At 47.4% G+C, this 27821-nt stretch overlaps 4 protein-coding genes across 10 annotated transcripts in view; 1 reads left to right on the plus strand and 3 right to left on the minus strand.

The window, feature by feature from the left end:
- The window catches only part of RHOA (ras homolog family member A), a 62728-nt gene extending 48409 nt beyond the window's left edge, over positions 1-14319 (minus strand). The window contains exons 1-2 of one of the 3 annotated variants that reach the window (XM_043590385.1): positions 13912-14319; positions 9079-9156 (exon numbers count right to left, since the gene is read on the minus strand). The gene's annotated coding sequence lies outside the window, so the exon portion shown is untranslated. The remainder of the gene's footprint in view (positions 1-9078; positions 9157-13911) is intronic. The other 2 variants (XM_043590386.1, XM_043590387.1) reach the window with 2 other exon arrangements.
- On the plus strand, positions 14308-17611 carry TCTA (T cell leukemia translocation altered). Of its 4 annotated transcripts, none has more exons than XM_043590389.1 (4): positions 14308-14739; positions 15064-15118; positions 16258-16903; positions 17039-17611. In XM_043590389.1, the coding sequence occupies exons 1-3, from the start codon at positions 14517-14519 to the stop codon at positions 16298-16300; spliced, it is 321 nt and encodes a 106-aa protein (XP_043446324.1). In that variant the 5' UTR covers positions 14308-14516; the 3' UTR covers positions 16301-16903; positions 17039-17611. The 4 variants fall into 4 exon arrangements, with proteins under 4 accessions (XP_043446324.1, XP_043446327.1, XP_043446326.1 ...); XM_043590388.1 differs by having other exon boundaries at positions 14335-14739; positions 15016-15118; XM_043590392.1 differs by lacking the exons at positions 16258-16903; positions 17039-17611 and having other exon boundaries at positions 14328-14739; positions 14946-15113.
- A 1002-nt stretch (positions 17612-18613) lies between these two features.
- AMT (aminomethyltransferase) lies at positions 18614-23248 on the minus strand. Its single transcript, XM_043590380.1, has 9 exons — positions 22741-23248; positions 22472-22639; positions 21861-21941; positions 20855-20986; positions 20378-20456; positions 19927-20072; positions 19662-19842; positions 19199-19354; positions 18614-19100 (listed from the first exon to the last, which is right to left on the minus strand). Exons 1-9 carry the CDS (start codon positions 22828-22830, stop codon positions 18922-18924), a joined length of 1212 nt encoding a protein of 403 aa, XP_043446315.1. The 5' UTR covers positions 22831-23248; the 3' UTR covers positions 18614-18921.
- Positions 23249-23364: 116 nt separating this feature from the next.
- Positions 23365-27764, minus strand: NICN1 (nicolin 1). 2 transcript variants are annotated; one of them, XM_043590382.1, is made up of 6 exons: positions 27507-27764; positions 26153-26329; positions 25784-25897; positions 25262-25333; positions 24817-24921; positions 23365-24743 (listed from the first exon to the last, which is right to left on the minus strand). In XM_043590382.1, the coding sequence occupies exons 1-6, from the start codon at positions 27636-27638 to the stop codon at positions 24702-24704; spliced, it is 642 nt and encodes a 213-aa protein (XP_043446317.1). In that variant the 5' UTR covers positions 27639-27764; the 3' UTR covers positions 23365-24701. The 2 variants fall into 2 exon arrangements, with proteins under 2 accessions (XP_043446317.1, XP_043446318.1); XM_043590383.1 differs by lacking the exon at positions 24817-24921 and having other exon boundaries at positions 27507-27716.
- Positions 27765-27821: the final 57 nt, after the last annotated feature.

Below are 27821 nucleotides of genomic sequence, written 5' to 3' on the forward strand. Positions count from 1 at the left end.
CAAATTATCTGTAACAGTAATGCTAAAACTCAGATCCTCCCTATGAACTTATTTGCTCTTATTTTATAAACGATTCTGTAAGTCTAACTGGACAGTAGCTGAGTTCACAACAGTTTAGAAAAACACATGCTTGAGTGAGAAAGCAGTGTAGCCTATGACAAGACTTAGGACACAGAAAACCCTGTAAATCAGGTTAGAAACATAAAATGGAGAGGGAGAGAAGTGCCATTCTGGCCAGTCCTAAAGCAGGCTGACAGACTCCAAGGACAGAACTCAAAAACTCTCCCTTAGGAGGAAAGACCTCATTCATTACATGGAGAAGCTTAAGTCCTAGATACCGTAAGACAGGGAAAAAGACGTCCACTGCAGAAATAAAACAAAAAAGTTGTAAAGCTTCAATGATACTATTTCAGTGGTTTAAGATCTCGATTTTTTCCCAAGAGCCATACTGTACCTAAACACACATGAATTCCATAAAAGCTTAAAGATGCCTTACAATGCCTTCTCTTGGAGCAAAACTATCAGTATTATGAAGGTGAAAATAAAGGTCAAAATACAGCTTTTTAACCAGCCAGTCCTCAATGTAACAACCAAATCAGAATCAAATTTCTGTTCAAACAAGAAGCCAGGTTGAAAAGCATAGACTTTTCATACGCACTCCCTTCTCAAATACCTTCCATTCTACTGCTTTTGTCTTTGTTAAAGTACACATTTAAAATGAATAGAGAGGGGTGCCTGGGTGGCTCAGGAAGTTGAGCATCTGACTTTGGCTCAGGTCATGATCTCACAGTTCATGAGTTCGAGCCCCGCATCAGGCTCTCTGCTGTCAGCACATAGCCTGCTTTGGATCCTCTGTCCCCTCTCTCTCTGCACCTCCCCCACTAGAGCTCTCTCTTTCAAAATTAAACATTTAAAATTAGTAATAAATAAATAAAGTAAAATGAATAGAATACATACTACTTCATTAAGAGGAAAAAATCACTATATTGAAACTCTTTCAGTGCCATGGGCAGAACTGTCCTATCGACTCCAGGTTCACCTACACCCAGGACTGTCCCTGACACACAGGAAACACCATTAAACACTCGGGAAATTAAATTGAAAATATAAAGCCATTTATTTGGTTTGCAAACAACATAGGAAAACGCCTGGCAAAAAGGCTCAAACCAACTGTCCATTTGTTCACAATGCACTTGAGCCTGGTACTATTGTTATTTTGCCATCTTGATCAAGCAGTTGTTAAGGGTCGATGTCAGTTCAAGGGCCCTTAGAGATGGAGAGCAGCAAACCTAAGGCAAATGAAGGCAAGCAGAGGAAAACCCCACAAAGCCTCCAATATACGGCCAAGTAAGAATAACCCCAGACTAAAATTCTCTTTTGAGGCTAAAGGAAAGAAATACTCCCTTCTGGCTTTCTAAGTAAGAACATCAGATCATTCACCTCAAAATGTAAATATCCCAAGGTTAACCTTAAATAGATGTGCAGAATCAGAATCTGATTTTGTACAGTTTAATTCTCCACTTATATTGCTCACAAGACAATGCTTGTCTGGAGAACCACCATAAAGAGAAGAATAAACTAACTCCAATGAGTTGCCTAGGTGTTTCAGCAATGACAACGCACAGCCAGACACCCTGCATTCTGGCGCAAACATTTCTATTCCTTTCAAGGTTCCACAATTAGCAAGATGAAAACTCTGTAAGGCCTAAACATCTATTTAAAACTTTTTTTTAATTCAGGTGAAATACACAATATAAAGTTCACCTTTTTAAAGTGTACATTTCAGTGATATTTAGCATATTCGCCATGTTGTAAAACAACCAAGTCTATCTAGTTCCAAAACATTTTCATTACCACAAAAGAAAACCCCATGCTTATTAAGCAGTCCATCTCCAGTTCCCCTTCTCCTAGCATCTAGCAACCACCAATTCGCTTTGCGTCTCTACAGGTTTACTATACTAGATACTTCATATAAATTAAATCATACAATATATGGCCTGTGTTTGGCTTCTTTCATCTAGCATAATACTTTCAAGGTTCATCCATGTTATACCACGTATTAATACTTCATCTTTTTAAGTAGTTGAAAAATATTCCATTGTATGTATACAACCACATTTGTTTACTGACTTATCTGTTGATGAACATTTGAATTATTTCCACCTTTTGGCTATAAGAATGGTGATGCTATGAACATCTAAGTACAAGCATTTATTCGACTACTTGTTTTCAATTCTTTTGCGTATAGAGCTAGGAGTAGAACTGCTGGGTTGTATGCTAACCCTATATATTTAACCATTCGAGGAACTGCCAAACTGTTTTCCACAGTGTATGCTATTAAATATCTTGCGAAATAGTCACTCAGACCTATTAAGGGGAAAAAATAAGATGCATAACAATGTGATGTCCAACTGCATGCTTCTAAAAAAAGAAAAATATGTAATATATACATATAGACATAGTATCTCTAGAAGGATATATAGAAAACAGTTATATGGTCTTCTCTAAAGAAGGACCTTGGAAGCTGAGATGGGAGAAAGGCTTTTACTCGTCATGCCTACCTACCCCCTTCTACAATGTTTCATACACATGCTTCATCAACCCCCTTACTCTAATATTTTTAAATTTTTTGAAAGTAATCTCTACACCCAACATGGGGCTCAAACTCACAACCCTGAGATCAAGAGTGAAATGCTTTCACAACTGAGCCAGATAGGAGTCCAAATAAAATATTTTTAAAGCCCAAAGGAAGTAATACAATGAGAGGAGGATTATGCTCTGGAATAGGAAGACGATACATTTTTTAAGTAAACTCTACCCTCAATTGGGTCTTGAACTCATGACCCCAAGATCAAGAGTCACATACTCTTCCAAATGAAGCAGCCAGGCACACTCATTTTTTAGTATAAAGTTTTTTGTATGATTTTATTTTTACCTGGTGCATTTTTCCCTCTCTTCTTATTGAAGTAAAATACACATAACATAGGGGTGCCAAGGTGGTTCAGTTAAGCATGTGACTTTGGCTCAGGTCATGATCTCACTGTCCATGAGTTCGAGTACAGTGTCAGGCTCTGGGCTGACAGCTCAGAGCCTGGAGCCTGCTTCAGATTGTGTCTCCCTCTCTCTCTGCCCCTCCCCTGCTAGTACTCTTGTCTCTCTCTGTCTCTCTCTCTCAAAAATAAACAAACATTAAAAAAAAATTTGTTTTAAATACACATAACATAAAACTTACCATCTTAACTGACTGAGCCACCCAGGTACCTCCCATCTACTTAAAAATGTATACATTTTTAAGTATACATTTCAGTGGTATTAAATATATTCATGTTGTCATGCAACCATCACCACCATCTATCCCCATTAAAAAAATTTATTTAAAAAAATACTAATTAAAAAAGGCAAACTTAGGGGGTGGGGCGCCTGGGTGGCTCAGTCAGTTAAGCACTCAACTTCGGCTCAGGTCATGATCTTGTATTTCGTGAGTTCGAGCCCTACGTTGGCCTCTGTGCTGACAGCTCAGAGCCTGGAGCCTGCTTCGGATTCTGTGTCTCCCTCTCCCTCTGCCTGTCCCTCCCCCGCTTATTCTCTCTCCCTCCCTCTCTCTCTCTCAAAAATAAATAAAGGCATTAAAAAAAAATTTTAGGGGCGCCTGGGTGGCTCAGTCGGTTGGGTGGCCGACTTCAGCTCAGGTCATGATCTCTCAGTCCCTGAGTTCGAGCCCCGCGTCGGGCTCTGTGCTGACAGCTCAGAGCCTGGAGCCTGTTTCAGATTCTGTGTCTCCCTCTCTCTGACCCTCCCCTGTTCATGCTCTGTCTCTCCCTGTCTCAAAAATAAATAAAACGTTAAAAAAAAAATTAAAAAAAAAATTTTAAAGAAAACTTAAGGGGCACTTGGATGGCTCAGTAGGTTGAGTGCCCGACTCTTGATTTTGGCACAGGTAATGATCCCAGAGTCATGGGATCAAGCCCCATATTGGGCTCTGCACTGAACATTGAACATGCTTAAGATTCCCTCTCTCTCTCTCTCTCTCTCTCTCTCTCTGCCCTTCTCCCCGACCTACCCTCTCTCTTAAAAAAAAGGAGGGGGGGGCGCCTGGGTGGCTCTGTCGGTTAAGTTTCCAACACTTGATATGGGCTCAGGCCATGATCTCACAGTCATGAGACAGTCCTGCATGGGGCTCCACACTAAGCACCAACCCCACTTCATACTCTCCTCCCTCAGCCCCCGTCCCCCATTCTCTCTCTCAAAATAAAATAAACTTAAAAAAAAAAACAAAAGGAATCTATCAGACTTAGAACAAGTATTTCTACTAAGGGAGAAAACTAACATGCATTGAGCATCATGCTCTTCATATATTATTTCATCTAAAATTCCTATAAAATAGGGGCGCCTGGGTGGCTCAGTCGGTTAAGCAGCCGACTTCGGCTCAGGTCATGATCTTGCGGTCCGTGAGTTTGAGCCCCACGTCGGGCTCTGTGCTGACAGCTCGGAGCCTGGAGCCTGCTTCCGATTCTGTGTCTCCTTCTCTCTGACCCTCCCCCGTTCATGCTCTGTCTCTCTCTGTCTCAAAAATAAATAAACGTTTAAAAAAAATTTTAAAAATAAAATAATAAAATAAAATAAAATAAAATAAAATAAAATAAAATAAAATAAAATTCCTATAAAATAAATGTAATCTTCATTTCACAGATACAGGTCCTGAGGCTCAAAGGAATAACCTGGTTAAAGGTATATAGATACAGAGTTCTTCTATAGCAAAACTTCTTTGTCATTATAGGGTCATCAGCATTTTTGGTGAAGAAACTGGTAAGCATAGCTTCACTTTTGTTTTAAAAAATTTTTTTTAGGGGTGCCTGGGTGGCTCAGTCAGTTGGGCATCCAACTTCGGCTCGGGTCATGATCTCATAGCTTGTAAGTTCAAGCCCCACATCGGGCGGGCTCTGTGCTGACAGCTCAGAGCCTGGAGCCTGCTTCAGATCCTGTATTTTCCTCTCTCTCTGTCCCTCCCTGACTCTCACTCTCTGTCTCTCAAAAGTGAATAAACATTAAAAAAAATTAAAAAAAAATTTTTTTTAATGTTTATTTTTGAGAGAGATAGAATATGAGCAAGGAAGGGGCAGAAAGAGAGGGAGACACAGAATCTGAAGTAGCTTGACGTGGGGCTCGAACCCACCAACTGTGAGATCATGACCCAAGCTGAGGCATGAAGCTGGATGCTTAACCGACTGAGCCACCCAGGCACCTCTGTTTTTAAATACAATGTAGAAATACATAATTGAGAAAACAACTTTGAAACAGTCTCCGCTCTTACAAGGGAGGCCATCAATCAAACCACCCTAATGCATTACTCAATGTACTGAAAGGAAAAATACTTTTAAACATTTTTTAAAATATTTATTTTGAAAGAGAGAAGAAGACAATGCAGCAGCAGCAGCAACAGCAGCAGCAGAAGGGAGAATGAGCAGGGGAGAGGCACAGAGAGAGGGAGACAGAGAATCCCAAGCAGGCTCTACACTGTCAGCACAGAGCCCAATGTGGAGCCTGATCTCACAAACTGCGAGATCATGACCTGAGCTGAAATCTTGAGGTGGACACTCAACTGTCTGAGCCACCCAAACACCCCTTAAAGGAGAAATTTCAAGCCTTGTGGACAACAGAGTATATATGCAGTGGTGCTAGGCTAGTTGTCTTCTTATGCCCAGCAGTTGCACTGAGCTAATCTTACCATAGATCAGGGATTCAGGAAGCCATATCTTCCAATTTATCAGCAAAGCCTATGATCACTCATTTACAACATACTGTGAATCCCTCTACTACCGTTGTCATTCTTGTCCAAGCCCCAATCATCTGTCACTGAATTTAAACAGCCTCCGGGGCGCCTGGGTGGCGCAGTCGGTTAAGCGTCCGACTTCAGCCAGGTCACGATCTCGCGGTCCGTGAGTTCGAGCCCCGTGTCGGGCTCTGGGCTGATGGCTCAGAGCCTGGAGCCTGTTTCTGATTCTGTGTCTCCCTCTCTCTCTGCCCCTCCCCCGTTCATGCTCTGTCTCTCTCTGTCCCAAAAATAAATAAACGTTGAAAAAAAAAAATTTTTTTTAAATAAAAAAAAAATAAACAGCCTCCAACAGATCTCCCTACCTCCATTTTTGCCACCCTGTAGTCTATTCTCCATACGTGAGCTAAAAATCTAAATAAATCAGATAACATTACTGTTATACGAACCCTTTAATAGCTTTCCAATGCATTCTGAATAAACTCTAAATTCCCAGTTCGTAAAAGATCTGGCCCTTGCCTACCTATAAGACTATTTCTTCCACTTTTCCACTTGCTCTTTAGGCTCCAGCCATTCAATTTTTTTTTTCTTTTGCTGTTCCCTAAAAAAGACAAGTCCATTCCTTACCTATCATCAGTCTCTCCTACTAGAACAATAACTCCATAAGCAGGACTATTCATATTTTTGTGACTATTTACACCTGAAGTGCTTTCTACTTTGTAACACTGAGAAAAGTAGATGGTATGATTCAAAACTAACACTTTTCAGTTCCAAATCAAACGTGCTCGTATTTTTAGGAATAAAGACACTGTAAAACAAACAAAAACTGTTTGAGGGCAGGGACTTTTTTTTTTTAAATGTGAGAGTTAATTTATTTAAGTAACTTCTAAGCCTAAAGAGGGTTTGAACTCATTATCCCAAGTTCAAGAGTTGCATGCTCTAGGGGTGCCTGGGTGGCCCAGTTGGTTAGGTGTCTGACTCTTAATTTTGGCTCAGGTCATGATCTCGTGGTTCATGAGATCAAGTCCCATGTCAAGTTTTGCATGGAGGCTTCGTGGGATTCTCTCTCTGCCCCTCCCCTGTGCGCATGCATGTGCTCACTCTCTCAAAATAAACTTTAAAAAAAAAAAAAAAAAGTTGTATGCTCTACCAACTGAGCCATCCAGGTGCCCTGAGGACAGGGACCTTCTTTGTTTTCTTCAGATGTGTTCCAGAACAGCATCTGACATGTAGTAGCTATTCAATAATTATTTGTTCAATGAATGAATGAATGACAAAACCACAAGCTAGCTTGTTCATTCTTCTTAGCATGCCAAGGAGGAGTTCAAAGCTAACCAAAACCACTATCACTGTATGCCTTCACTGCCAGGTACCCCATTTCACCAAATAAGAATATTCACCTCCATGGATAAAAGAGATATGTGTGTGTGTACACACACATACACAATGGAATATTACTCAGCCATCAGAAAGAATGAAATCTTGCCACTTGCAATGACATGGATAGAGCTAGAATGTATTACACTAAGCGAAATAAGTCAATTAGAGAAAGACAAATACCATATTATTTCACTTATGTGGAATTTAAGAAACAATACAGATGAACGTATGGGGATGGGGGAGGGTGGAGAGAAGAGAGAGAAACAAACCACAAGAGATTCTTTTTTTTTTTTTTTAATTTTTTTTTTCAACGTTTATTTATTTTTGGGACAGAGAAAGACAGAGCATGAACGGGGGAGGGGCAGAGAGAGAGGGAGACACAGAATCGGAAACAGGCTCCAGGCTCTGAGCCATCAGCCCAGAGCCCGACACGGGGCTCAAACTCACGGACCACGAGATCGTGACCTGGCTGAAGTCGGACGCTTAACCGACCGCGCCACCCAGGCGCCCCAAGAGATTCTTAATGATAGAGAACTATGGGTTGATGGAAGCAGGGGGGTGGGAGATGGGTTAAATAGGTGATGGCTGATATGATACCAAGGAGGGCACTTATGATGAGCAGTGGGTATTATATGTATCGTGTGTAAGTGATGAATCACAGAATTCTACTCCTGGAACCAATACTGCACTGTATATTAACTAAAATATAAATTAAAAAAACAAAACAAACAAGTTGGAAAAAAATAAACAATATTCATCCCCATCACAGCCCACTTCTCCATATACAGAGTTCCCTCAGACCCAAAGAGAACAGAAAAAGGCGATCAAAACAGTACTGACTAGGATATATACCATGGTATCAATCAAATTAAGATTATTTCTAACAATTTCCTTTATTTGTAATTAGTTTAAATATCTAAAGAACCCCTGGACGGATCTTATACCAGCTGTTAACGTTGTTCCCACCTAAGCCAGTATCACTCTGACCCCTCTGGTAAGAGGGAAGATTGTCCTCTGATCTTCATTCTCTACCTGACTCATTTGCCACTGATAATTAGATAGATATACCCACAACATAAGCTGTGGATAAATGTATGATAACTAAACTACTGAAAAAAACGAAAACTTGGGGTGCCTGGGTGGCTCAGTCGGGTAAGCATCCGACCTCGGCTCAGGTCATGATCTCACAGTTCGTGGGTTTGAGCCCCACGCCAGGCTCTGTGCTGACAGCTCACAGCCTGGAGCCTGCTTCGGATTCTGTGTCTCCCTCTCTCTCTGCTCCTCCCCAACTCATGCTCTGTCTCTCTCTCTCAAAAATAAATAAACATTAAAAAAAAATTAAAAATGAAAACTTAAAGATGAAAACTAGGAGCGCCTGGTTGGCTCAATTAAGCACCGAATTCTTAATTTCAGCTCAGGTCATCATCTCACAGTTCGTGAGATCGAGCCCCAAATCGGGCTCTGTGCTGACAGCATAGAGCCTTCTTGGGATTCCCTCTCTCCCTTTCTCTCTCTGCCCACCATCCCCCCTGCAAGAGTGACCGTCCGTGCACATGTGCACTCTCTCTCTCTCAAAATAAACTTTAAAGATGAAAAACAGAAGGAATAAGATGGGAATGGTTCAGATGTAAAAGAGGTATGTGTACAACACAGTGAGTTTCATCTCCTTTAAGAGAGAGATTAGGAAATCTATCTTCATCTAAAAAAGAAATACCACTTAAAAGTAAAAAAGTTAGAGGAGTACCTTATGGAGAGGTGGGAGAATAAGACTAGAGAGAAAAGGTATGGAGTAAGATAAAGAACTCAAGACTGGTGAAGAGAATCATTAACAGTAATGCACTGACATTCCTCCAGAATTTACTTTAATATATAATAATCTCTCTTTCGTGGGAAAAGAGAAATAAAAGAAGAGGTTTCTATGTACATACCTTACAAATGTGCTGGAAGACCCACGGCCTGTGTGCCAGAAGTTTTACAAGTGCCTTGAACTTCTCAGATGAAAGGCACTATAAAAATATAAAAATATCAGGAATTATGTCTATTCACTTTACAATGAAAAAAATCAAAACACAGGATGTAAACAGGCTTGCCCAAAGTTCCCTGTAATTTAGAATTCAGGAGAGGGGAAGAAGTATAGAATTTAATCTTTGATTGGTATATCATCAAATATATCACATTTATACAAGTTTTAGCCTCCTTTACTTAAAAGGTACACAACCTTATCTTACAAATATTACAAATACTGCCCTTTTAAAAGCAAAAAGCAAAATAATCCTACATAAATTAATTTTCCAACATTTTATTATAAAAATTTTCAAACCAGAGTGAAGTTGAATCTTACAATGAACACCTGTAACCCTACCACCTACACTACCACAAACATTTATTTAAATAACTTGTTTTATCTACTTACATATTCTTAATACAGGTATTAGAGAAATTACAGATTGAAAGGCAACTGTCAGAAAAATCAATGGTTTCAAAAAAAAAACCAAAACAAAACAGGATGAAGTCATTAGGTCAAGGAAGGTAATTATTCAGAAATCCTGATATTTTTGTCAGAGATGATCAATATTACTTTACTATTTAAAGTCAGAAAAGAGGGACACCTGGCTGGCTCAGTTGGAAGAATGTATGACTCTTGATCTCAGGTTGAGTTTGAGCCCCACACTGGGTGTAGAGATTAAACTTTTAAAAAAAAATTTTTTTAATGTTTATTCATTTTTGAGAGATGGAGACAGAGCATGAGTGGAGGAGGGGCAGAGAGAGAGAGGGAGACAAAGAATCTGAAGCAGGTTCCAGGCTCTAAGCTGTCAGCACAGAACCCAATGCGGGGCTCGAACTCACAGACCACAAGATCATGACCTGAGCTGCAGTTGGATGTTTAACCAACTGAGCCACCCAGGCGCCCCTAAACATTTTTTAATTTCTTTTTCTTTCTTTCTTTTTTTATTTTTACTGTTATTCATTATTGAGAGACAGAGAAAGAGCACAAGTTGGGGAGGGGCAGAGAGAGAAGGAGACACAGAATCTAAAACAGGCTCCAGGATCTGAGCTGTCAGTGCAGAGCACAACGCAGGGCTCGAACCCACAAACCGTGAGATCATGACCTGAGCCAACTGAGCCACCCAGGCGCCCCTAAACGTTTTTTTATGTCTATTTATTTAGTTTTGAGTGAGAGAAAAAGAGGGAGATAGAGCGTGCGACAAGTTGGGGAGGGGCAGAGAGAGAGAGGGGGAGACACAGGATCTGAAGCAAGCTCCAGGCTCCAGCTGTCAGCACAGAGCCCAACACAGGACTCGAACCCATGAACTGCGAGATCATGACCTAAGCCAAAGTCAGAAGCTTAACTGACTGAGCCACCCAGACGCCCCTTAAACTTTTAAAACATAAAGTCAGAATGGACTCCAATCTACCCCTATTCTTAGTGAGGGATTCTAGTTATTTAATATCAAATCATATCATTCCCCTGCTAAAAAACATCTAATGATTTCTCATCTCAGGACAAACCCAAAGAACTTCCTATATCCTAAAAGCCTCAACATGATCTGGTCTCTGGTCACCTCTCTTTCATTTTACCTTCCTCTTCTCCCTTTACACCACTCCAAACATTTCAGTTGCTTATGTTCTTCTTTCTACCTTCACTTGAATAGTAAGATATTATTATAAACATGCCTAATTAAACATATTTACTTTATCCACCCTCTTCACACAAAAAAAAAATCAAGCTCAGTTTGAGACAAACTGCAAACTGGCTAAGATGTAACAGTGTATCTCATATTCTGACCATTGTTAACTATAAAATGTTATTCAGAATCATCTGGAAGAACCACCAATAAATTCAGACCAACACCCAGAACGAGCAGCTTCAATGCCTACCTGATTTTTAGTCACATGACTACCATAATTATGAGTATACAAGGTCTTCACTTAATACTGCAGTACCACAGACTATAAATGAGTCATTTGAAATAGAAACACTTGAAATAGGAATTTTACATTAATTACTAACTTTAAACTATCTTGGAAATTTTAATTTAGTAATCTCACAAGTACTTAACAGTGAGCATATACCCAAAGATCAAGAGTGTAGTTAAGACACATTAACACAATTTTACAATTTAGTTACGTTAATGTGTAGGTGCAGGCAAACTAAGTTCCACTGGCCAGGGGCATAAAGGGATAAAGTGGTACAGGAAGGTTAAGTAACTTTTAGTTACCTTTTACTACTACAAACATATGTGATTAAAATCCAGTGAGTATGTACCATTTAGCTTTATCACTAGTAGCCATAATGCAATAAAACCCAAAGTCCTGTCTATAGAAGCTCAGCATGCCCAGATTAGTTCTCTTAGAAGTTGAAATATCAGTCTTTCTTCTGAGTTAACATAAATCTCAGCTCTAGGACAACTAAGAAAACCCTAAGTAGCAACTTCTCTGGTCACTGCTTCAACTCCACTAACTCCTTGAGGAAACACCTCAAGATCTACCTGTTTTCACTCTAATATGAATGAAGACTATGAGAATACTCCAGCAAAACCACTACCACACACATAATACACAGGGAACTATATACTTGGTATGTGCAGTTTCTCTCCATCCCACCTCAAATCAATAGTCAAAACAGCCCTCAGTCCCATGACAACATCTTAGCCTGACCTAATTATGTGGGATTTGGAACAGAGGAGTCTGGGCCTCCCTGTGGAAGAAGCTTGTCCCTAAGAAGACCCAAACACCGAAAGCCAAAACTAGGCCAAGCGGGGACCCTGTATATTCATTTATCTATTTCAATCAACGGCTGCAGGACCACCCAGTTGCAGGGAGGAGAGTGTTGTTTAAGGCTAAATAACTGAAATTTGTTTAGAAAATGAATTTTTCGGGGTGCCAGGGTGGCTAAGTCGGTTGAGCGTCCAACTTCAGCTCAGGTAATGATCTGGCAGTTTGTGAGTTCGAGCCCCGCATCAGGCTCTGTGCTAACAGCTCAGAGCCTGGAGCCTGCTTCTTGTTCAGTGTCTCCCTCTCTCTGCCCCTCCCCCTCTCAGGCTGTGTCTCTCCTCTCTCTCTCTCTCAAAAATAAACATTAAAAAAAATTTTTTTTAATGAATTTTTCAGATTCTCACAACATATCAGTAATACATGAATGGAGAAAGCACTGGAAACAAGTTGTTAAATCCTGAATTTTTACTTAACTCTAAGCAAGCTATTTAGGAGTACAAGGAAAATACCACACAGACAAAATAGTTTTGGCCTGTACATGACTAGACATATAACATTGGTATATTTACAAAAGTCTCTGGAACTCAGTTTCCTCATCTGCAAATGGGGTTGGACTATAGAAGTCCTGAAGATTCCTTTCGGGTCTAAAATTCTGGATCTATGAAAAAGTCAGTGGGTCCCTATTTTCTTCTCTCTAGTACAGACTTTTATGAGAACAGAGGTGATAACTCTAGGACTAGACTGACTTAAAGCAAGTTGTCTTCTATTTTGTCACGTCCCCATGGGCCATCAGTGCTCTACAAAAGTAGATGGTACTATTCTTAAGATAATTTATCAAAAGAGATCCTTTAGTAAGTTATCCTTCACAATTAGGAATTAGTCTCATACCTTCAGTCCAAACAATGTCACTCGTGCCCAAAGCTCAAACCGGTATGTTCAAAGCGACAATCATACAATAGGACACACACCTAACACATTTGGGTGTTTGACACTGAATGGTTGAAAAATTCTCACCACATATAACATTTTTAAGACATTTTAAAAAGTATTTTTCCCCTTCAGATCTGGCAGGGAGGACTATAATCTGATTACACACCTGCAAGAAACATTTACTTCAAAAGACAATCTTAAACATAGAAAGAACCAAACAAGTCACTAACGCTGGTAAAAATTTTAAATCAGGACCATTAAAAAACACAAGTGGAACCAATTCTGAGGCAAAAAGGATGCCAGTTTTCCACCGCAGACTACTAAACATGCTTTTGACCAAATCGATTTAACTGCCAACAGTGCTATTTAATAATGATGCCTCGTAACTGAGTCAATCGGTAACTAAGGATATGTTTAGGTGATTCTTAATCAAGGTAGTAACTGAGACTAAGCAAAATTGCAAATTAATACTTTATTTCGATACAACATAGTTTAAGTCATGAAAAAAATGTCTAACAGGAAAACGTCCTTTCAATACCCAACAATCCTAACCCATAAGATTTCAACACTACCTTTTTACTTACACAATCTCCGAGAGTACTACATTTAAAAAGAAAATGTACCCAAAACATAACTGGACTTCACCCAGTATAAAACGGTGATTCATGTTTCATATTCAATGTAAAGCCAAGATGGAGTTGTAAAGAGTTTCTTTCCCATTTCAACTCCGACAGCCACGCGCACTTCGCAGGGGCCGGCTGCACCGCGCGGCTGCCGGGCCCGGCTCGAAGCCCCCGCCCTGCCCGGCGCAGCCGTGAGAGAGAGGAAGCGCCGGGGACCGCGGGCGGGCGGCTGGGGCTCCACCAGGCCTGGCCGGGCGGGGGAAGGGGCGCGGGAGGCCGCGGGGCGCGCTTCCGGGGACTGCGCGGGCGGGGCCGCTTCTTTGGGGAGCGGGGCCCCGGCCGGGAGGCAGGGGCCGGGACCCAGGGGCAGCCAGCCGAGAGCAGCAGGTGGGGCGCGGCCGCGGAGGGGCGGCGGGCGGGCTGGCGGCCGGAAGAGTGCCGGGCGGGCGGGCCCCGGGCGCCGCGGCGCCAGGAGGGTACCCTCTCGCTCACCTCAGGCGACGACTCGCAATCCGACCTCTCCACGCCAAGGACGCCTGTCCGCGAGTAGCAAGCTCGGAGACTAGGGCGGGTGGCTGAGGAGACGGAGGCAGACTAACGAGAGAACCGACGGAGGACGGCGGGCGGCGGGCGGGGAGCTCGAGCGAGCGAGGGCGGTCGGCGGCGGGAGGGCGGGGAGCGACGTGCGCGTTCCCGTGTGCCAGCGGGCTCGAGCCAGCCCCAGTCTCGGCCCCGCGCACGCGCGCGCACTCACAGCTCAGCTACGATTGCTCAGGAGCGCGTCCACGCCCTAAAGGCAAGGCGCTTAACCAATCACTGCAGCCGCGTGGGGCATCACGGGAACTCCAGGGCTATAAAAGACCTGGTTGCTATTTTATGCTTCACGACTCACTCATCCTTTAAGTAAGTAGGGTGGGGCAGGGTGCGCGTGCGCGGTTTTAATACTCCTCCCTAAACTGCCAACTCTTCGCGCAAGCGAAGTAGCCTAGCCTTGCCTAGTTTTACGCGTGCGCACTAACGGCCCTGGCCCCGGAAGACCAGACGCCTGCGCAGTCGGAACTACGGTGACAGTCCCCCGGGTGGGGTATGGGCCAGTCATGGCGGAGCCTTGGTCTGGGCAGTCCTTGCAGGCTCTTCCGACCACGGTGTTGGGCGCACTGGGCACCCTGGGCAGCGAGTTCCTGCGGGAGTGGGAGGCGCAGGACATGCGCGTGACCCTCTTCAAGCTGCTGCTACTCTGGTTGGTGTTAAGTCTCCTGGGCATCCAGCTGGCGTGGGGGTTCTACGGGAGCACGGTGACAGGGCTGTATCACCGCCCAGGTGAGGCTCCCCACCCCCCACTGGACTCCATCATTGGGCTCCCCAGAACCCCCTAGACTACCACTGATCCCCTAAGGACCACATCACAGCTTAACTCTGCACCCTAATCCATGCCAACATACCATTTCATGCCAGAAACCCCGGTCCACCCATCACATTTTAACTTCCTTTGAACCTCAATCAGACAATACCGCTAGTCCCTTTAGGGCCCCCACGAGACTCTTCACCAAACACCGCCACTGGCCTCAAACCTGACCTGGGCTGATACCTGCTCAGATCCCCACCCCCAGCCTGCTGCAGCTCTGGATGTGTTCCTGCCCCCAGGTCTGGGCGGCCAGAACGGATCCACACCTGATGGCTCCACGCATTTCACTTCGTGGTGAGTAAATCTGTGCCCATCACAACCCCATGCTTGGCAGGCAGAGGATAGGCCTGTGCTGATAACAGGGATGGGGGCAGGAAGTTCTCAGGGTAGAAGTCCACTAGTTTAGTGGTCTTTACAGCAAGTCCCAAGGTCTTCAACTGGAGCTCAGACTCTAATTTCTGAACAGCCCACCAATATGCTGTTCAGCATGCTGCCTGTGGGGCTATTGTCACAATTTCAGAGATGAGCTGGCAAGTCTGTTGGGTTCCACTCTACTGCAAGCCCTTCAGTTAGAAAGGCAGGAGCCTATGTCCTTATTGCACTTACTGGCCACATCAGGTCAGCCTCCTCATCTGTAAAACATCTACTCACTAATCAGAGCATTCATTCAACTAATTTCTGAGCTCCTTCTATATGAGGGGTGTGGTGTGGTGTGGTGGGGGGAGAGGAGGGCAACTAGGTCCAGAGAACAAGGACAACCCAGGGGGGTTATCCTTTATCCTGTTTATAGGGGGAGCCAGAGATTTAAAAGGGAGGGCAACAAAAAAATAATAAAAGGGAAGGGCAGCGGTGTGGGGGCAAGGGTAGTCAAGAGTTTTCTCGCAAAACAGACACCTAAGCTAATGGCAAAGGCTAGGGAGTAAGTGTACCAGGCAAAGAAAATTGATAGAATAAGGCCCAGGGCAAGAACAAGGGTGTCATATTGGAAGGATAGACAAAGCTGTGACACTGGAGCTCAAACATGAAGGCATTGGTGGGACCCACAATACCCTATGCCAAATTTCAGGAAGCTATTGAAGGACTCAGCAAGGCTATGGCCTGATCTAATTTGTCTTTATAACTGCCTGTTTCATGGCAAGAAAAGGGGTCCAATAGAGAAGGCAAGAGGCCAGTTAGGAGGCCTGCCACTGTCCAGGTCCTGAGCAACTTGGGGAAGGATAGGAATACCATAAGGTAGGAACCAGGAGGAAAAACGTGTCTTCAGGGGAAAGGTGAGGGTCCCAGTGTGGGCTGTGGGAACTTAGTACAGAGATATAGATTGTAGTGTGGCTTTACTGAGCCCACCTCAGCCCCTACAGGGCTAGAGAGAGCCAATCTCAGGGACTGTTGTGCTGCCTGTGGAATAATCCTTTTCTCTTTTCCATCACTTTTAGGGAAACAACAGCAAATGAACCTCTCAAAACCCACAGAGAATAAGGGAAGGCAGCAGAGGGATCTCCAGGGACATCACCGGGTCTGCTGGTTCCCACACTGGGTTCTGCTGCTGCCCAGACCCCAGAGACTGCATGGGGGGAGGGGTTGGGGGCAGGGAGTACCCCAGTGCTTGAAGACCTGGCCCTCCACTGCTCTTGGCCTTGCCTCCAGCAGCTCCAGGCATTGGGCCAGTAAAGTTTGCCTCTACCCAGATCTGGGTGCCTTAAGGAGAGAAGACATGTTCCTCCTCTCTCAGGGGTCAGCTCAGGAGGAGCCTCTGGGTTGAGGAGGCCAACAGTCCATTTTCTGCCTTGGCTTTTTCCTGTCCCCCTTCTGATCTGCTGGGATGTGACCCCATAGAAATTTCCTTGAGAAGAAACTTGAGGTTGACCAGCTCTGGGATTTGTAAGGGAAGTCTGTTTTCTCCTAAGCTCTTGAATTTGTTTTTGCTTTGTTGGCAGGGAGCCAGGAAAGACTGGCCTAGACATGGCCTTATACTCTATGGTTACTTAGCTGGCCATTCAAGTGTAAGGCAGGGGGCGCTGGCACTACCTGGACGTGGAGGCACCAAACACCCACTTCCCTAGCCCATCCAGAGCTTTTCAGGTGTGAGTCAGGCTATGGAAATTGTCCTTTCCTGAATATTAACTCATTGTTGGGAGGTTGGGTGCCTGAAAGACGCTAAGCCCCAAGGGTGACCTTCCACCCCCACCCATGGGGTTGTACCCTGTCCCCTCACAGAGAGGTACTAAGCAGTTACCGCTGAGTGGCTCTGCCACTTCATCACTTCCCATCTTGACCCGGAACCACAAGAGCTTCATCCTAAGAGGCCACAGGCTCAGCTCGTCCCCACTAGCACCATCTCAGCCCCCAAGAACCCTCCCTCAACAGCCTGGAAGAACCACAGGCTGGGCAGGCCTGCCACTTACACAGTGGGCCAGGGGAGCTTCCAAAGGTGTGGGAGGCACATGCCAGTTTCTGAAAGCAGCATGACCCTAGAACTGCCTCCCTTCCTGAAGGCTGTATTTCTATACTTGTTTCTGCTGGACCACCAGCTACCTCAATATCCCACTGCCTGCTTCCTCTATCCATCTGGCAGCCTTTGGCTAGGCCACCTTTGCAGCAGAAACACACTGGAAGTAGGACTACACTGAACTTGTGTACGTGTATCTACTTTGGAGGTATCTTCTGACTGGTAGGATGATGGTTTTGCAGCCTCAGGCCTACCCACTGACACCACCACACATAGAATCAGGGTCTCACATTTTACCCCAGGTTCAGCTGAGGATGTGGCTTATTAAACTTGGAAGTGCATCAGTTGTGTGGTTATTCAGACAGGACGAGGGTGTGCATGCACAGGGAAAACTGGAAAGGGAACACTTGGGGCTACTGCCCCTCAGCACCCAGAATGCAATGACTTGCAGAGGTGGAGAAATGACACCAGCTCTCTGGAGGAGCAGTGGTGGGTGCCCAATAGGGAGGGGGCACTATCCTCACTAGTTTTTATAGACCTGGCCCTCTCAAGGAGAATCCACTCTAAGCCTGCCTCAGAGGCCAGGCAAGGAGGCATTAGGCTGGCACGCCAGCAATCATGTGGACAAAGGACAATGAAGCTAGAAACTCTGGCAAGCAAGAAGAAAGGAAGCTCGCTTAATGTTTTGTTAGAAGTCAGTGGAGTCCAGTAATGGGCCCCAGGGGCAAAGGTCAGCCCAGGGTAAGGCAGGTCCAGGAGGAGGCCCAGTGTGCTCTACAACAGCCCTGGGGCTCAGAACAGATGGTGAGCCTGGCATGGTTTGCTACTAAGCAGCAGGCTGGGATAACTTGGGAATGTGGAAGAGTGAGTCTGGGTCCCCTCAGCTTTCCCAAGTTTACACAGGCACAATGGCCCTACAGGGCCAAGCCTTTGTGAGTCAGGAATCATTCCTGCCCAGGGAGAGGCAGCACTACCCAAGGTAATAATAACCCCTTTGCAGTGTGAGAAACCATGATGAGGTAGGTTGGGCAGGCTTTACCTCCTCCCTAAATGTAAGCCTCTGTTCCACAGCCAGCACCTGGCAGAGTGGAAGGGAGAGATGCCAGAACTAGTGCTTCCCATAGCCCTCCAGCAGACAAGAATGGGGTCAATGGGAGCACAAGCTGACATTGCATGAGCTGGTCTATTGCTCGGAATGGGTCTTCTTTTTTTTTTTTCTTTTTTTTCTTTTTTTTAACATTTATTTATTTTTGAGACAGAGAGAGACAGAGCATGAATGGGGGAGGGTCAGAGAGAGAGGGAGACACAGAATCTGAAACAGCCTCCAGGCTCTGAGCAGTCAGCACAGAGCCCGACGCGGGGCTCAAACTCACAGACAGTGAGATCGTGACCTGAGCCGAAGTCGGACGCCTAACCAACTGAGCCACCCAGGCACCCCAGAAATGGGGTCTTTCAAGAAGTGTACTTCTCCAAGAGGAGAGGCACATGAGAGAGAGAATAGGTGGTTTGCCCCCCACACACACCAGAAAATCAGAAACATCCTCCACCCTAGCCACCTACCCCAGAGTATTCAGCCTTAGCTTCCTAACCCTTGTAGAATGCCCTCCAGGTCCAGGCTCTTGGATGGGAAGGGCCCTGACCCAATCCATCCTCACTTGAGGGTATAGTAATTTGTAGTCACAAAGGGCATCTTGCTGACCACAGCCATTTGCTGCTTCCGCCGCACCTCTACCAACAGCGGGGTACCTGGCCGACTATACTCACAGGGCACATAACCCATGGCCACATTCTTCTTCAGGCAGGGAGAGGGGCAGCCACTGGTAACAGTACCTGTGTGAGAAGAAGCCATGTCAGCACCACCTTACCAGTCCAATGCCCACCCTCCTAGGGAAGGGAAAAGGGCTCTCCAACTTCCCTGGTCCACCTACCAATCATGGTGCCCTCCATATTCAGGATGGGGCTGTGTGCCCGCATAGGTGCTCCCTCGCACATTAACCCTACACGTCTCCGCTGCACTTTGCCCTTCAGCTGAGGAAGAATGACCGATGCTCCAGGGAAGTCCATGGCAGTTCGGCGGCGCTTCCCTGAAGCATGACACCAGGCTTAAGCCACAGTCCATAAAACCCTTGGCCATAGGAGGTCCTAGTTACAAGGACCCCAAGTAAAATCTATCCAGCAGTGAGGTCCGTTTGCTCAGGGCCCCCCAACCTCCATTCCTCCCCTGCAATGCAGTCAGCCACCCACCTCTTGTCCCCAGGTCTTGAAGATTATGCTGCCCACTTCAGCCTGCTGAGGATCTAATGGGCAAAGCCACAGTGGCTACACAACCTTGGGAGCAGTCATAGGCTGGCCACTGTAGCCTTCAGGATTCTGAGTGCTGGCCCAGCTCACCCAATGTCCAACTGAGGCTGCCTTCCACAGGTGTGGTGTGTTCATCAATGTCACTCCCATACAGGCAGAGGCCTGCCTCCAGGCGTAGGCTGTCCCGGGCCGCCAGCCCTGCCAGCTTCACCTCTGGGTTTTCCAGCAGAGCTGTTGCCAGGTGGACTGCCCCTGCAGCTGGCACCGAGATCTGCATGGAACACCAGAGAGCAGGTGGGCAGCTGGCTCCAGAATCCTGTGTCCTGCACCATCCTACACCTACTTTTTCACATACCTCCACACCATCCTCTCCTGTGTAGCCACAGCGGGTCACACGGCAGCCGGACACGCCAAACACTTCCATCACAGCACTGGTCATGAAGGGCAGTTTTCTTAGGTCATCTGCCACGCCGGCCTGCAATACCTGGGCCGCAGTGGGGCCTAGGCCCAGGGAGACCGTGACCAATTGTCCAGGTCCTAGTTTCCTCTCAAAGCTGGACCACAGCCCTTACTCAGGGACCAGAATAAGCCCTGAGCAAGTGCTATTCTGCAGGTGGGAGAAGGTGCTCTTGCCCACAGCCCATGGAGCCTTATGGCAGGTAGAGGGAGGACATTAATACCAAACTTAGAATTATGGCACACAAATGTCACACCATGCACACTTTCCTCCTGATAGGCCTTCTGTGCTTAGTAGTTGAAAAGCCAGGAGGCAAAGGTCAGCTCCAACCCTAGCCTGGCCTGCTCACCTTGCAGGGCTAGCAAGCCATTATCCACCACTTCCAAACTCACATCACTGCCCATGTTCTGAAGCTCCCTGACCTTGCCCTGAAAGGAAAGACAGAAACACCACATCAGCTTCTGGGACCACTTACTGAGCACTTACTGTGGGCTGACAGCTGGCTGAAGAACTGGGCAGAATAGGCCAGTTCCCATCTGACAAAGTCACATAACTAAGTGGTATGGATGACCCAAGGCCAGGTCTGCCAGTGCTAACATCAGGCTCCAGCTTTTACCTTAACCAGAGGATGCTCACTTGGGAGCCAGGGTCAGTTTTACCTCCCCTACTACCCCATCACTGAAACCTGGCATTCTCCAGGCAGGACCCACTCTGGCCTGCTGTTCACTCACTCAAAAAGCCATTGTCTGAGCCCTTTGTCCCTGCTGGGTCTGTCCTGTTCTGTGAACAAGGAACATAGGGTACCTAGAACACAGAAGGGCTGTACCTGCATGAGAGCCAAGTCCTTGTCCCAGCAGCCAGCGTTGGACACCACATACAGGTACCCCTCAGAGGTGCTGGTCACGATCAAGTCATCTAAGATGCCTCCAGCCTCATTGGTAAACAGTGACAGCGTCCCCTAGTGCCAAAATGGAGCATCTTTGCCTCCAGATCCAGGAGTCAGACAATATCCCCCGCCCCTAGGGCCACTCAGCCATCACAAATTCCTGAACAAGAAGCCTCATGCGCAGGGCTGGAAGGGGAGGAGGAACAAAGCTAGGTGAGCCCAGGACCCTGCCCAATCCCAGGGTTTTTGATCCTCATGCACTAAGAAAGTTTTCACCCCTTCCCACCTTGGGAGACCTCCCTGATCTGGTGGGGCTTCTGTACCCCTCCCCACTCAGTACTGAGAGCCCCACCTCACACTTAATCCATGACACCTAGGACTTGCTGCTTCATCCCACCCAGACCTGGGACAACTCAGTCCATTCCCCAAACCCCAAGATGGAAACTTCAAAGTGCATCTTGATGATCCCATGAGCTCCACAGCAATACTCCAAAATACTGTGAGGCTGGCCTCACAGCCTCCCCACTGGATGGACAGTCTGAGGTTGAGAGGTCATATGAATCACATGGGGATCATGTTAAAATGCAAGTTCCGATTCAGCGGGTCTACAGCAGCGCCTGACAGAGTATTCCCTAACAAGCTCTTGGTGATAATGAGGCTGTTGGTTTAATGGACTGCCTTTGAATTTCAAGGAGTTTGGCAGCATGGAAAATCACAGAACAGGACATAAACCTGGGTTTCTAGCCTTCCAGCCTGATGTGGTAAGGATGGAATAGCCCCACCTCCCCTGCAGATAACTAGATGTCCAGACATGACACAGGGACCCCATGCCCCAAGACTGCAAGCCCCAAAAAGCTGTATCTGAACATTGCTGTCCTTCCACCCCTCCCCCCATTTGCTGGCTCATGACTAAGAACACCCATTTAGCAAAATAAGAGGGACCCACCTGGTTTGGCCTTAGCTCTGCAATATCTCCAACCACTAGACTCTCCATCAGCTTCACCCGGTCACAACCAAGTATCTTGGTCTGGGAAAAAGATCCAAAACCTCAGACCACAGTAATTACTGCAATCAGGAAAGCCACTGGACAAGGAGGCATCCTCCCTGCCATCCACAGTACAGCCCAATGCAGCCTAAGTGCCTGAGCAGCCTTTTGGTTCTGCGGATGGCAGATCCCCACCTTCTGGTTCCCCCACATCCGCCAACACAGGAGGGGGTGTAATGGAGGTGTTTAGGAAACTTGAAAGGGCCCAGCACCATCATGAAATACCCTCTTTTCCAAACCAACACCCAGGACAGTTGATGAGAATGGGCGCCAGCCCTGGGAAACCCAGGACATAAAGTCATGCTACTAAGAGGGAGTAGGCTGAAGAGATAAAGAGGAAACAATCAAGAGATCCTCTGAGTTAATTTCCTGGGCTATAGTCTCCAACACCTGAGATCTCCACTTCTGCAAGGGCAGCCCTTGGAATCTACCTCCCAACAAAGCCAAAAGCTACACCCCTGTGGAAGGGGAGGAAGCCCTGACCTGGCAGCCAGTATGCTTCCCTGGCTCACCTGCAGCATGTGGGACACGTCAAAGAGTGAGCAGTGCCGGCGTGTATGCAGGTGTGAGGCAACGTGACTGTCCCGGTACTGCACAGGCAGACTCCAGCCTGCAAACGCCACCATCTTCCCGCCATGAGCCAGGTGGAAATCATAGAGTGGTGTCCTGCGGAGCACGTCCTGCGGGTGGCTGGGTTCAGGGCTACCAGGGTCCCAGCCTCAACCCCCACCCTTCCCGCCCCTCCAAAATTGGCACCATGCCCCAGTACCCTCTATCCCACCTGTGCACAACTGAGTGGACGGCCCAGGGCCGACGGGAGCGCCTGCAGACGCAAGCCCAGATGGGCCACCATGCTTACTGCCCGCTGCATTGTTGCCCGCAAATGGTGCAGCCGGCACACAGAGGCCACCACTCTGCCAGGCACGCTGGGAGATGTAGTCCAGGCTCTGCTTGGACAGGTCTCCCTCCCATAAAGGGGATCAGAAGGGGCGGGCAGCCCAAAAGGCAGGCAGCCCTAAGGGCAGGCGGGGCTTTAGAGCAGAGTGCAGTGACTCCTATCTGTAGGGAAACAGCCCCAGGTGCTTCCAGCTGATCTTTCTGGGCAGATTAGGCAGTCCAAACCAGTTAAGCTGCTCGGAGTCAGAGCCAGGGGCTAGACCTCCCCTTGATGACAGCCCAGCCTCCAAAAGGCCAAAGTTCCATAAAGGGCTGGAAGGCCTGAATTGCACATTCAGGACACCCGGAGTGCAAGGTCACATGGGGGAGGGGAAGCCGGGGGGGGGGGGGGGGGGGGAGAGCACGCAGGAAGGTGGAGCCAGCCTGGCAGGCTGAGCACATCAGTAAACTGGCCTCTAGTGAGGGTCTCCAGCTCTCCCACTGGGAGGACACAGGCAGCCAGCAGTCATGCATTTCACAAGTATTTATTGATCTTGCTGCACACTAGGCCCTGTGCTGGGTACTGGAGACACAGCCATGAATGAAGCACAGTCCCTGCCACCCCTCAAGGACCTCCTCCTATACTTTCTCTTTCTCTCTCTCTCTCTCTCTCTCTCTCTCTCTCTCTCACACACACACACACACACACACACACACACTCTCTCTCTCTCTCTCTCTCTCACTCTCTCTCTCTCTCTGAAGGCTGCTACCCCCGGAGCACAGGACTGTGGTCATTACCCTCTTAGCAAAAGCTAAATGAGGCTAAATAAATGACCCCACAGGCAAAGATAACACCTGCAAGAACTGTAATAGTTAAGAGCAGAAGGTAGCCACCAAAAGGTAGCTGACCTGCCTCCAGAAAGCTGTTGAGCCACACAAACTTCCAATTTTCCAGGTCTAACACATATTGCAGTGCTGCTGCAGCATAGTGCCCTGGAGCAAAGCCAGGAAAAAACAAAAGGTAGATTTTCTCATAAGAGTAGCCTGCCTTATTCAGCAGCAGGCCTGGGGTTATGGCAGACCTCAGCCTCCTGAAAGACACCAGTGCAAATGCCCACCTGGACCCATACCCTACCAAGGTTGGTCTTTCATCACACTTAGCATGATTCTTGAAGGGGGAAGCTGGGAGAAGGGACAGGGTGTGCTTTAGGCAAAAAGGTCCCAGAACTCATTAGACACCAGTCTTGCCAGAGACACTGCCCAGGCTGGATGGGCAGGCCCACTTGAACACACATCCAAGAGCCAGCTCTGGGACCAAGGGATTCAGGCTGCCCAAATCCCCAGCTTCACTCCCTAGGCAGACAGCAGGAGTTAGGACAGGAAATTTCTTCTTCTGGGCATAAGAAAGAAGACCACTAGGGGGCGCAGAAGGAAGACGTGGGCTCCTGTTTTTTTCCTTGAGCTTCCAAACTACATGACTGCCATGGCTACAGCAGCCTTCCAATGATAGAGCAGGTTTTAGTAGGTCACCCCAGTGCACTGCATTCAGGGTGAAGGAGCAGGCAGAAGACTGGAGTGTGCATGTTTGCAGAAGGGGATTCTTAGTAAACAGAACTGGAATGTTTTCAGGGTAGGAAAAGGAGTTTCAGGTTGCAGTCAGATGAGGACAGAGTACATCCCTGCTGAGAACTCATGCTGAAGCAACTCAGTTTAGCCCCCAAGAATCTTGAATCTGTGAACGTGGCCCAGACACAGTGGGCATGCAGGCAACACTTGTAATGCACAGGGAAAGCACTTCAGCCTCTGGTGGCCTAAACCAGGTCTGGGTGGGCATGGAAGGCCAACATCTTGGCTAAGAGCCATGGTTCAAGTGTAGGAAAGCAAGTTCAGGTCATAACAGCCATCCACCTGAAACACAAAACACCATCAATCTGACTGGCTCAGGGCAACAGGAGCCAAGCAGAGGGAAGCGATCACTCACATCAAAGCGGCCGATCCTTGTGGAGGTGTGACTGGCCCGGATCATCTCTGTCAGCGCCCACATCTGCTGCACCTCGGAGGATACCCTGCTGGGGTCTGGGAGACCCTGCTCCAGAAGGAGGGGTCAGTGGCCATGGGTCCATCCCCAGCACTGCCCTTAAAGCTCCAGAGAGGCCAAGTTGGTCTACAGGGCCCTCAAACGAAGACCAGTAACATTCCCAGACAACTGGTAACACATAAGGTTAGGGCCTGATCTGCAGTAGGCAGCCCAGCCCCACTCAGAGATGCCTCAAATCCCATGGACCACCCCTGAGGAAGATGGCACAGAGTGAACCAAGGGCCCTGGGTCCAGTCCCAGATTTTTTCAGAAAGAGGCCCAGGTGGGGCCTCCTGTGCTGGACACAGGGCCTATTCACACATGGTTTTTACCCAGGATGAGGGCTTACCTCAATGAGGGGAGCAGGCTGCTCACAAGGCACTGGGTGGGAGAGCCACTTGGGGAAGGTCATGGAGGGGCTCTGCAAAGCAAAGGCATACTTCTCTGAAGGAGGCAGAGTGGGAGAGCCCTAGGACCGTATTCCAAGGTCCTCAGAACAGAGAGAAGGGCACCTGAGCCTCAGACGCTGAGAAAACCCTGTTCAGGGGTCCACAGAAGTCCAAGGGGGCATTCAGACTACCTAAGTTCTTCTGCTATGCAGGAGGCCCCAGGAACACAAGGAACAAAAGTATCTCCCAGACCCTAAAGTCTCAAGCTCTGAGAGAGGCAGGTGACCTCAAAGGTCAGAGGATATGAGAACATGGCTTGAACTCTCGCCATGAACTTCCAGCATTCCCACCTGACTAATTTCCATGAAGGTCTCCTTCTGAGTCTTACCATCCACTTCCAGCCCCACACCCCACATCCCTAGCCATAGCTAAGAGCCTCCTTGGGAAAGGGCCAACCCAACAGCTCTGAGCTGGTCACTTACCTTTGATCCCTGCTGGTAAATCTGCAGTTCTTCTACTGTGAAAGACAGCCACAGTGGTGATGGCTGTCGCAGAATCAGGCGCAGCTCCAGTACTCTGGCCATGTCACACAGCATCTGACATACATACACACACACACACACAAAAGGACCCAGAAAGGCCCTAGCTCACTGCCCAAGAGCCTCCCAACCAGCAGTGAATGAAGATGCTGCCTCCCCAGACCTTTGAGAAGGAAAGAATAGTAATCCCTCCAAGGCACAGGCCCAGGCCAACCTCGCCTCCCCTCTTCCTTCCTGGTATCCTGGCCCAATCCCCAGACCCGCTGTGAGCCCTCATCTGGACTCCCCTAGTCATGCTGAGTCCCAGCTGACCTGGTGCTTGAACAGCGATACATATTCTTGGGCTCCCTCCTCACTGTGTGGGTCAGGCATGAGGCAGTAGTCCCGCAGGCAGGTCACCCACTTGGCCGGTGTGTGCGGTGAGGTGTGCTGGCGAACACGAATGCTCAAAAAGGCTGTGTAGTAATTCTTAAACATGATCTCCTGTAACTAGAGCACAAACAACCCACCATGACAAATCAGACCCAGGGCCTGAGAGGCTCAAACATACCATCTCCTCCCCTTAGGAATGTACTCTACTACCAATCTAACAACTTCAGCAAGCATCCACTGGGGCCCAAAGCCAATTTCACTTCCCTAGAAGAGCTCATAGCTAAATGAGCAGGTCATACAAATAAACCATGACTGCAGATCTTGTCACAAGTCTAAGATGCTGCCAGGTCAGAACCCTAACTCTAGAGAAGGCAGAAAACATGGCCTGAAGATGAGACCTGAAGGAGTTCATCAAGTGAACCAGGAAAGATAGACAGTGTAAAAGTAACATATGCAAAGGGGCACCAGGGGGTGAGAAAACCTGGCCTACCTCTGAAATGGCAGTGATTCAGCCCGGCACCGGGAATTCTCATCATCGGACACTCATCAGAATCACCCAAATAAGTTTTTTGTTTATTTTGTTTTTGTTTTAATATAGATGAATAGGCTCCACCCTAGGTCTACTGAATCAAGATTTACAGAGTTGGTCCATTTAGTGAAGTTTCCTAGCTTATAGCAAGAAACAGCTTGAAAGATGACCACACACTATAGGACAAAGTGCATGGGGTCAAGAGGCAGGCAGGGTGCAGACACAGGTGGCCCTCAGGCCACTAGAAAGTGGACTTTGTCCTCTGTGCTGAGGTCTTGTCGTGTTAGTCACTCTGTCAGTAGATGTGGACTGGACAGGCAACTGGAGATTGGAACCTGGAGCCATTAGGATGATCATGATGAGGAATGAGCTGAATCTGACCTGGCAAGCAAGGACTGTAAGAATGGGCAGGAGGCAGGTTTTGAGGTAACTCATTGCCTAATGATCCCTAGCCCAGTGGCCAGGAACAAAATGACCTCTCACCTCTCTTTGGCTCACAACTGTATTACCAGCATCACCCTACTATCTTGGCACTTCTACATCTGCCTGTCCTGGATACGGGGCAGAGATGTTGAAGAGAACAGGTCAGAACGCTGCATTCTAGTAAATATGTGTTAACTGAAGGAATAAGTAAATGGTTAACTGGCTCACAAGGGCAAGAACACTGCAGAGGCTTTCTGTAAAAGATTAAATACCCAGGACACGCCCTAGTTCCCGGGTCAGCCCCGCCCAGGAGCCCCGGTCGCGCCCACGGGGCTTGCTCACCTCGAAGGGCGCGACGCTGGGGAAGGTGACATCGATGACCAGCACACCAGGCCGGCCTTGGGAGGTTCGCACGTCGCCCACCTGCAGGGCCACGGTGCCTTTCACATGGCAAGGCACCGACACGCGGGACATGGTGTCAACAGCCGCGACCAAACCCAACCGCCGCTCCTGGCCTTGGTCCACTGGCCTTCCCGGCGTCCCCAGCCGAGTCCCAAGAACTACAACTCCCGGAAAGACTCGCGCTGGGCCAGCCCAGCCAATTACAGATGCTCTGGGCCTGCAGGGAGTCGGAAGTGCCTGCGGAAGTGTCCTTTC

Source organism: Prionailurus bengalensis, chromosome A2 (assembly GCF_016509475.1).
Source record: "Prionailurus bengalensis isolate Pbe53 chromosome A2, Fcat_Pben_1.1_paternal_pri, whole genome shotgun sequence".
Lineage (NCBI taxonomy): Eukaryota > Metazoa > Chordata > Mammalia > Carnivora > Felidae > Prionailurus > Prionailurus bengalensis.

What these genes read in the sequence shown, in the direction of transcription:
- TCTA (XM_043590388.1), top strand. Translation starts at nt 14,517, where the DNA reads ATGGCGGAGCCTTGGTCTGGGCAGTCCTTGCAGGCTCTTCCGACCACG. An exon ending in AGGGCTGTATCACCGCCCAG is followed by an intron (nt 14,740 to 15,015) that starts GTGAGGCTCCCC and finishes ATACCTGCTCAG; the next exon opens with ATCCCCACCCCCAGCCTGCT. An exon ending in TCCACGCATTTCACTTCGTG is followed by an intron (nt 15,119 to 16,257) that starts GTGAGTAAATCT and finishes CATCACTTTTAG; the next exon opens with GGAAACAACAGCAAATGAAC.
- AMT (XM_043590380.1), bottom strand. Translation starts at nt 22,830, where the DNA reads ATGCAGCGGGCAGTAAGCATGGTGGCCCATCTGGGCTTGCGTCTGCAG. An exon ending in CAGAGCTAAGGCCAAACCAG is followed by an intron (nt 20,987 to 21,860) that starts GTGGGTCCCTCT and finishes TTTTGGCACTAG; the next exon opens with GGGACGCTGTCACTGTTTAC. An exon ending in AGGACTTGGCTCTCATGCAG is followed by an intron (nt 20,457 to 20,854) that starts GTACAGCCCTTC and finishes CTTTCCTTTCAG; the next exon opens with GGCAAGGTCAGGGAGCTTCA.
- NICN1 (XM_043590382.1), bottom strand. Translation starts at nt 27,638, where the DNA reads ATGTCCCGCGTGTCGGTGCCTTGCCATGTGAAAGGCACCGTGGCCCTG. An exon ending in CCAGCGTCGCGCCCTTCGAG is followed by an intron (nt 26,330 to 27,506) that starts GTGAGCAAGCCC and finishes TTTGTGCTCTAG; the next exon opens with TTACAGGAGATCATGTTTAA. An exon ending in AGCCTGCTCCCCTCATTGAG is followed by an intron (nt 24,922 to 25,261) that starts GTAAGCCCTCAT and finishes CTTCTGGAGCAG; the next exon opens with GGTCTCCCAGACCCCAGCAG.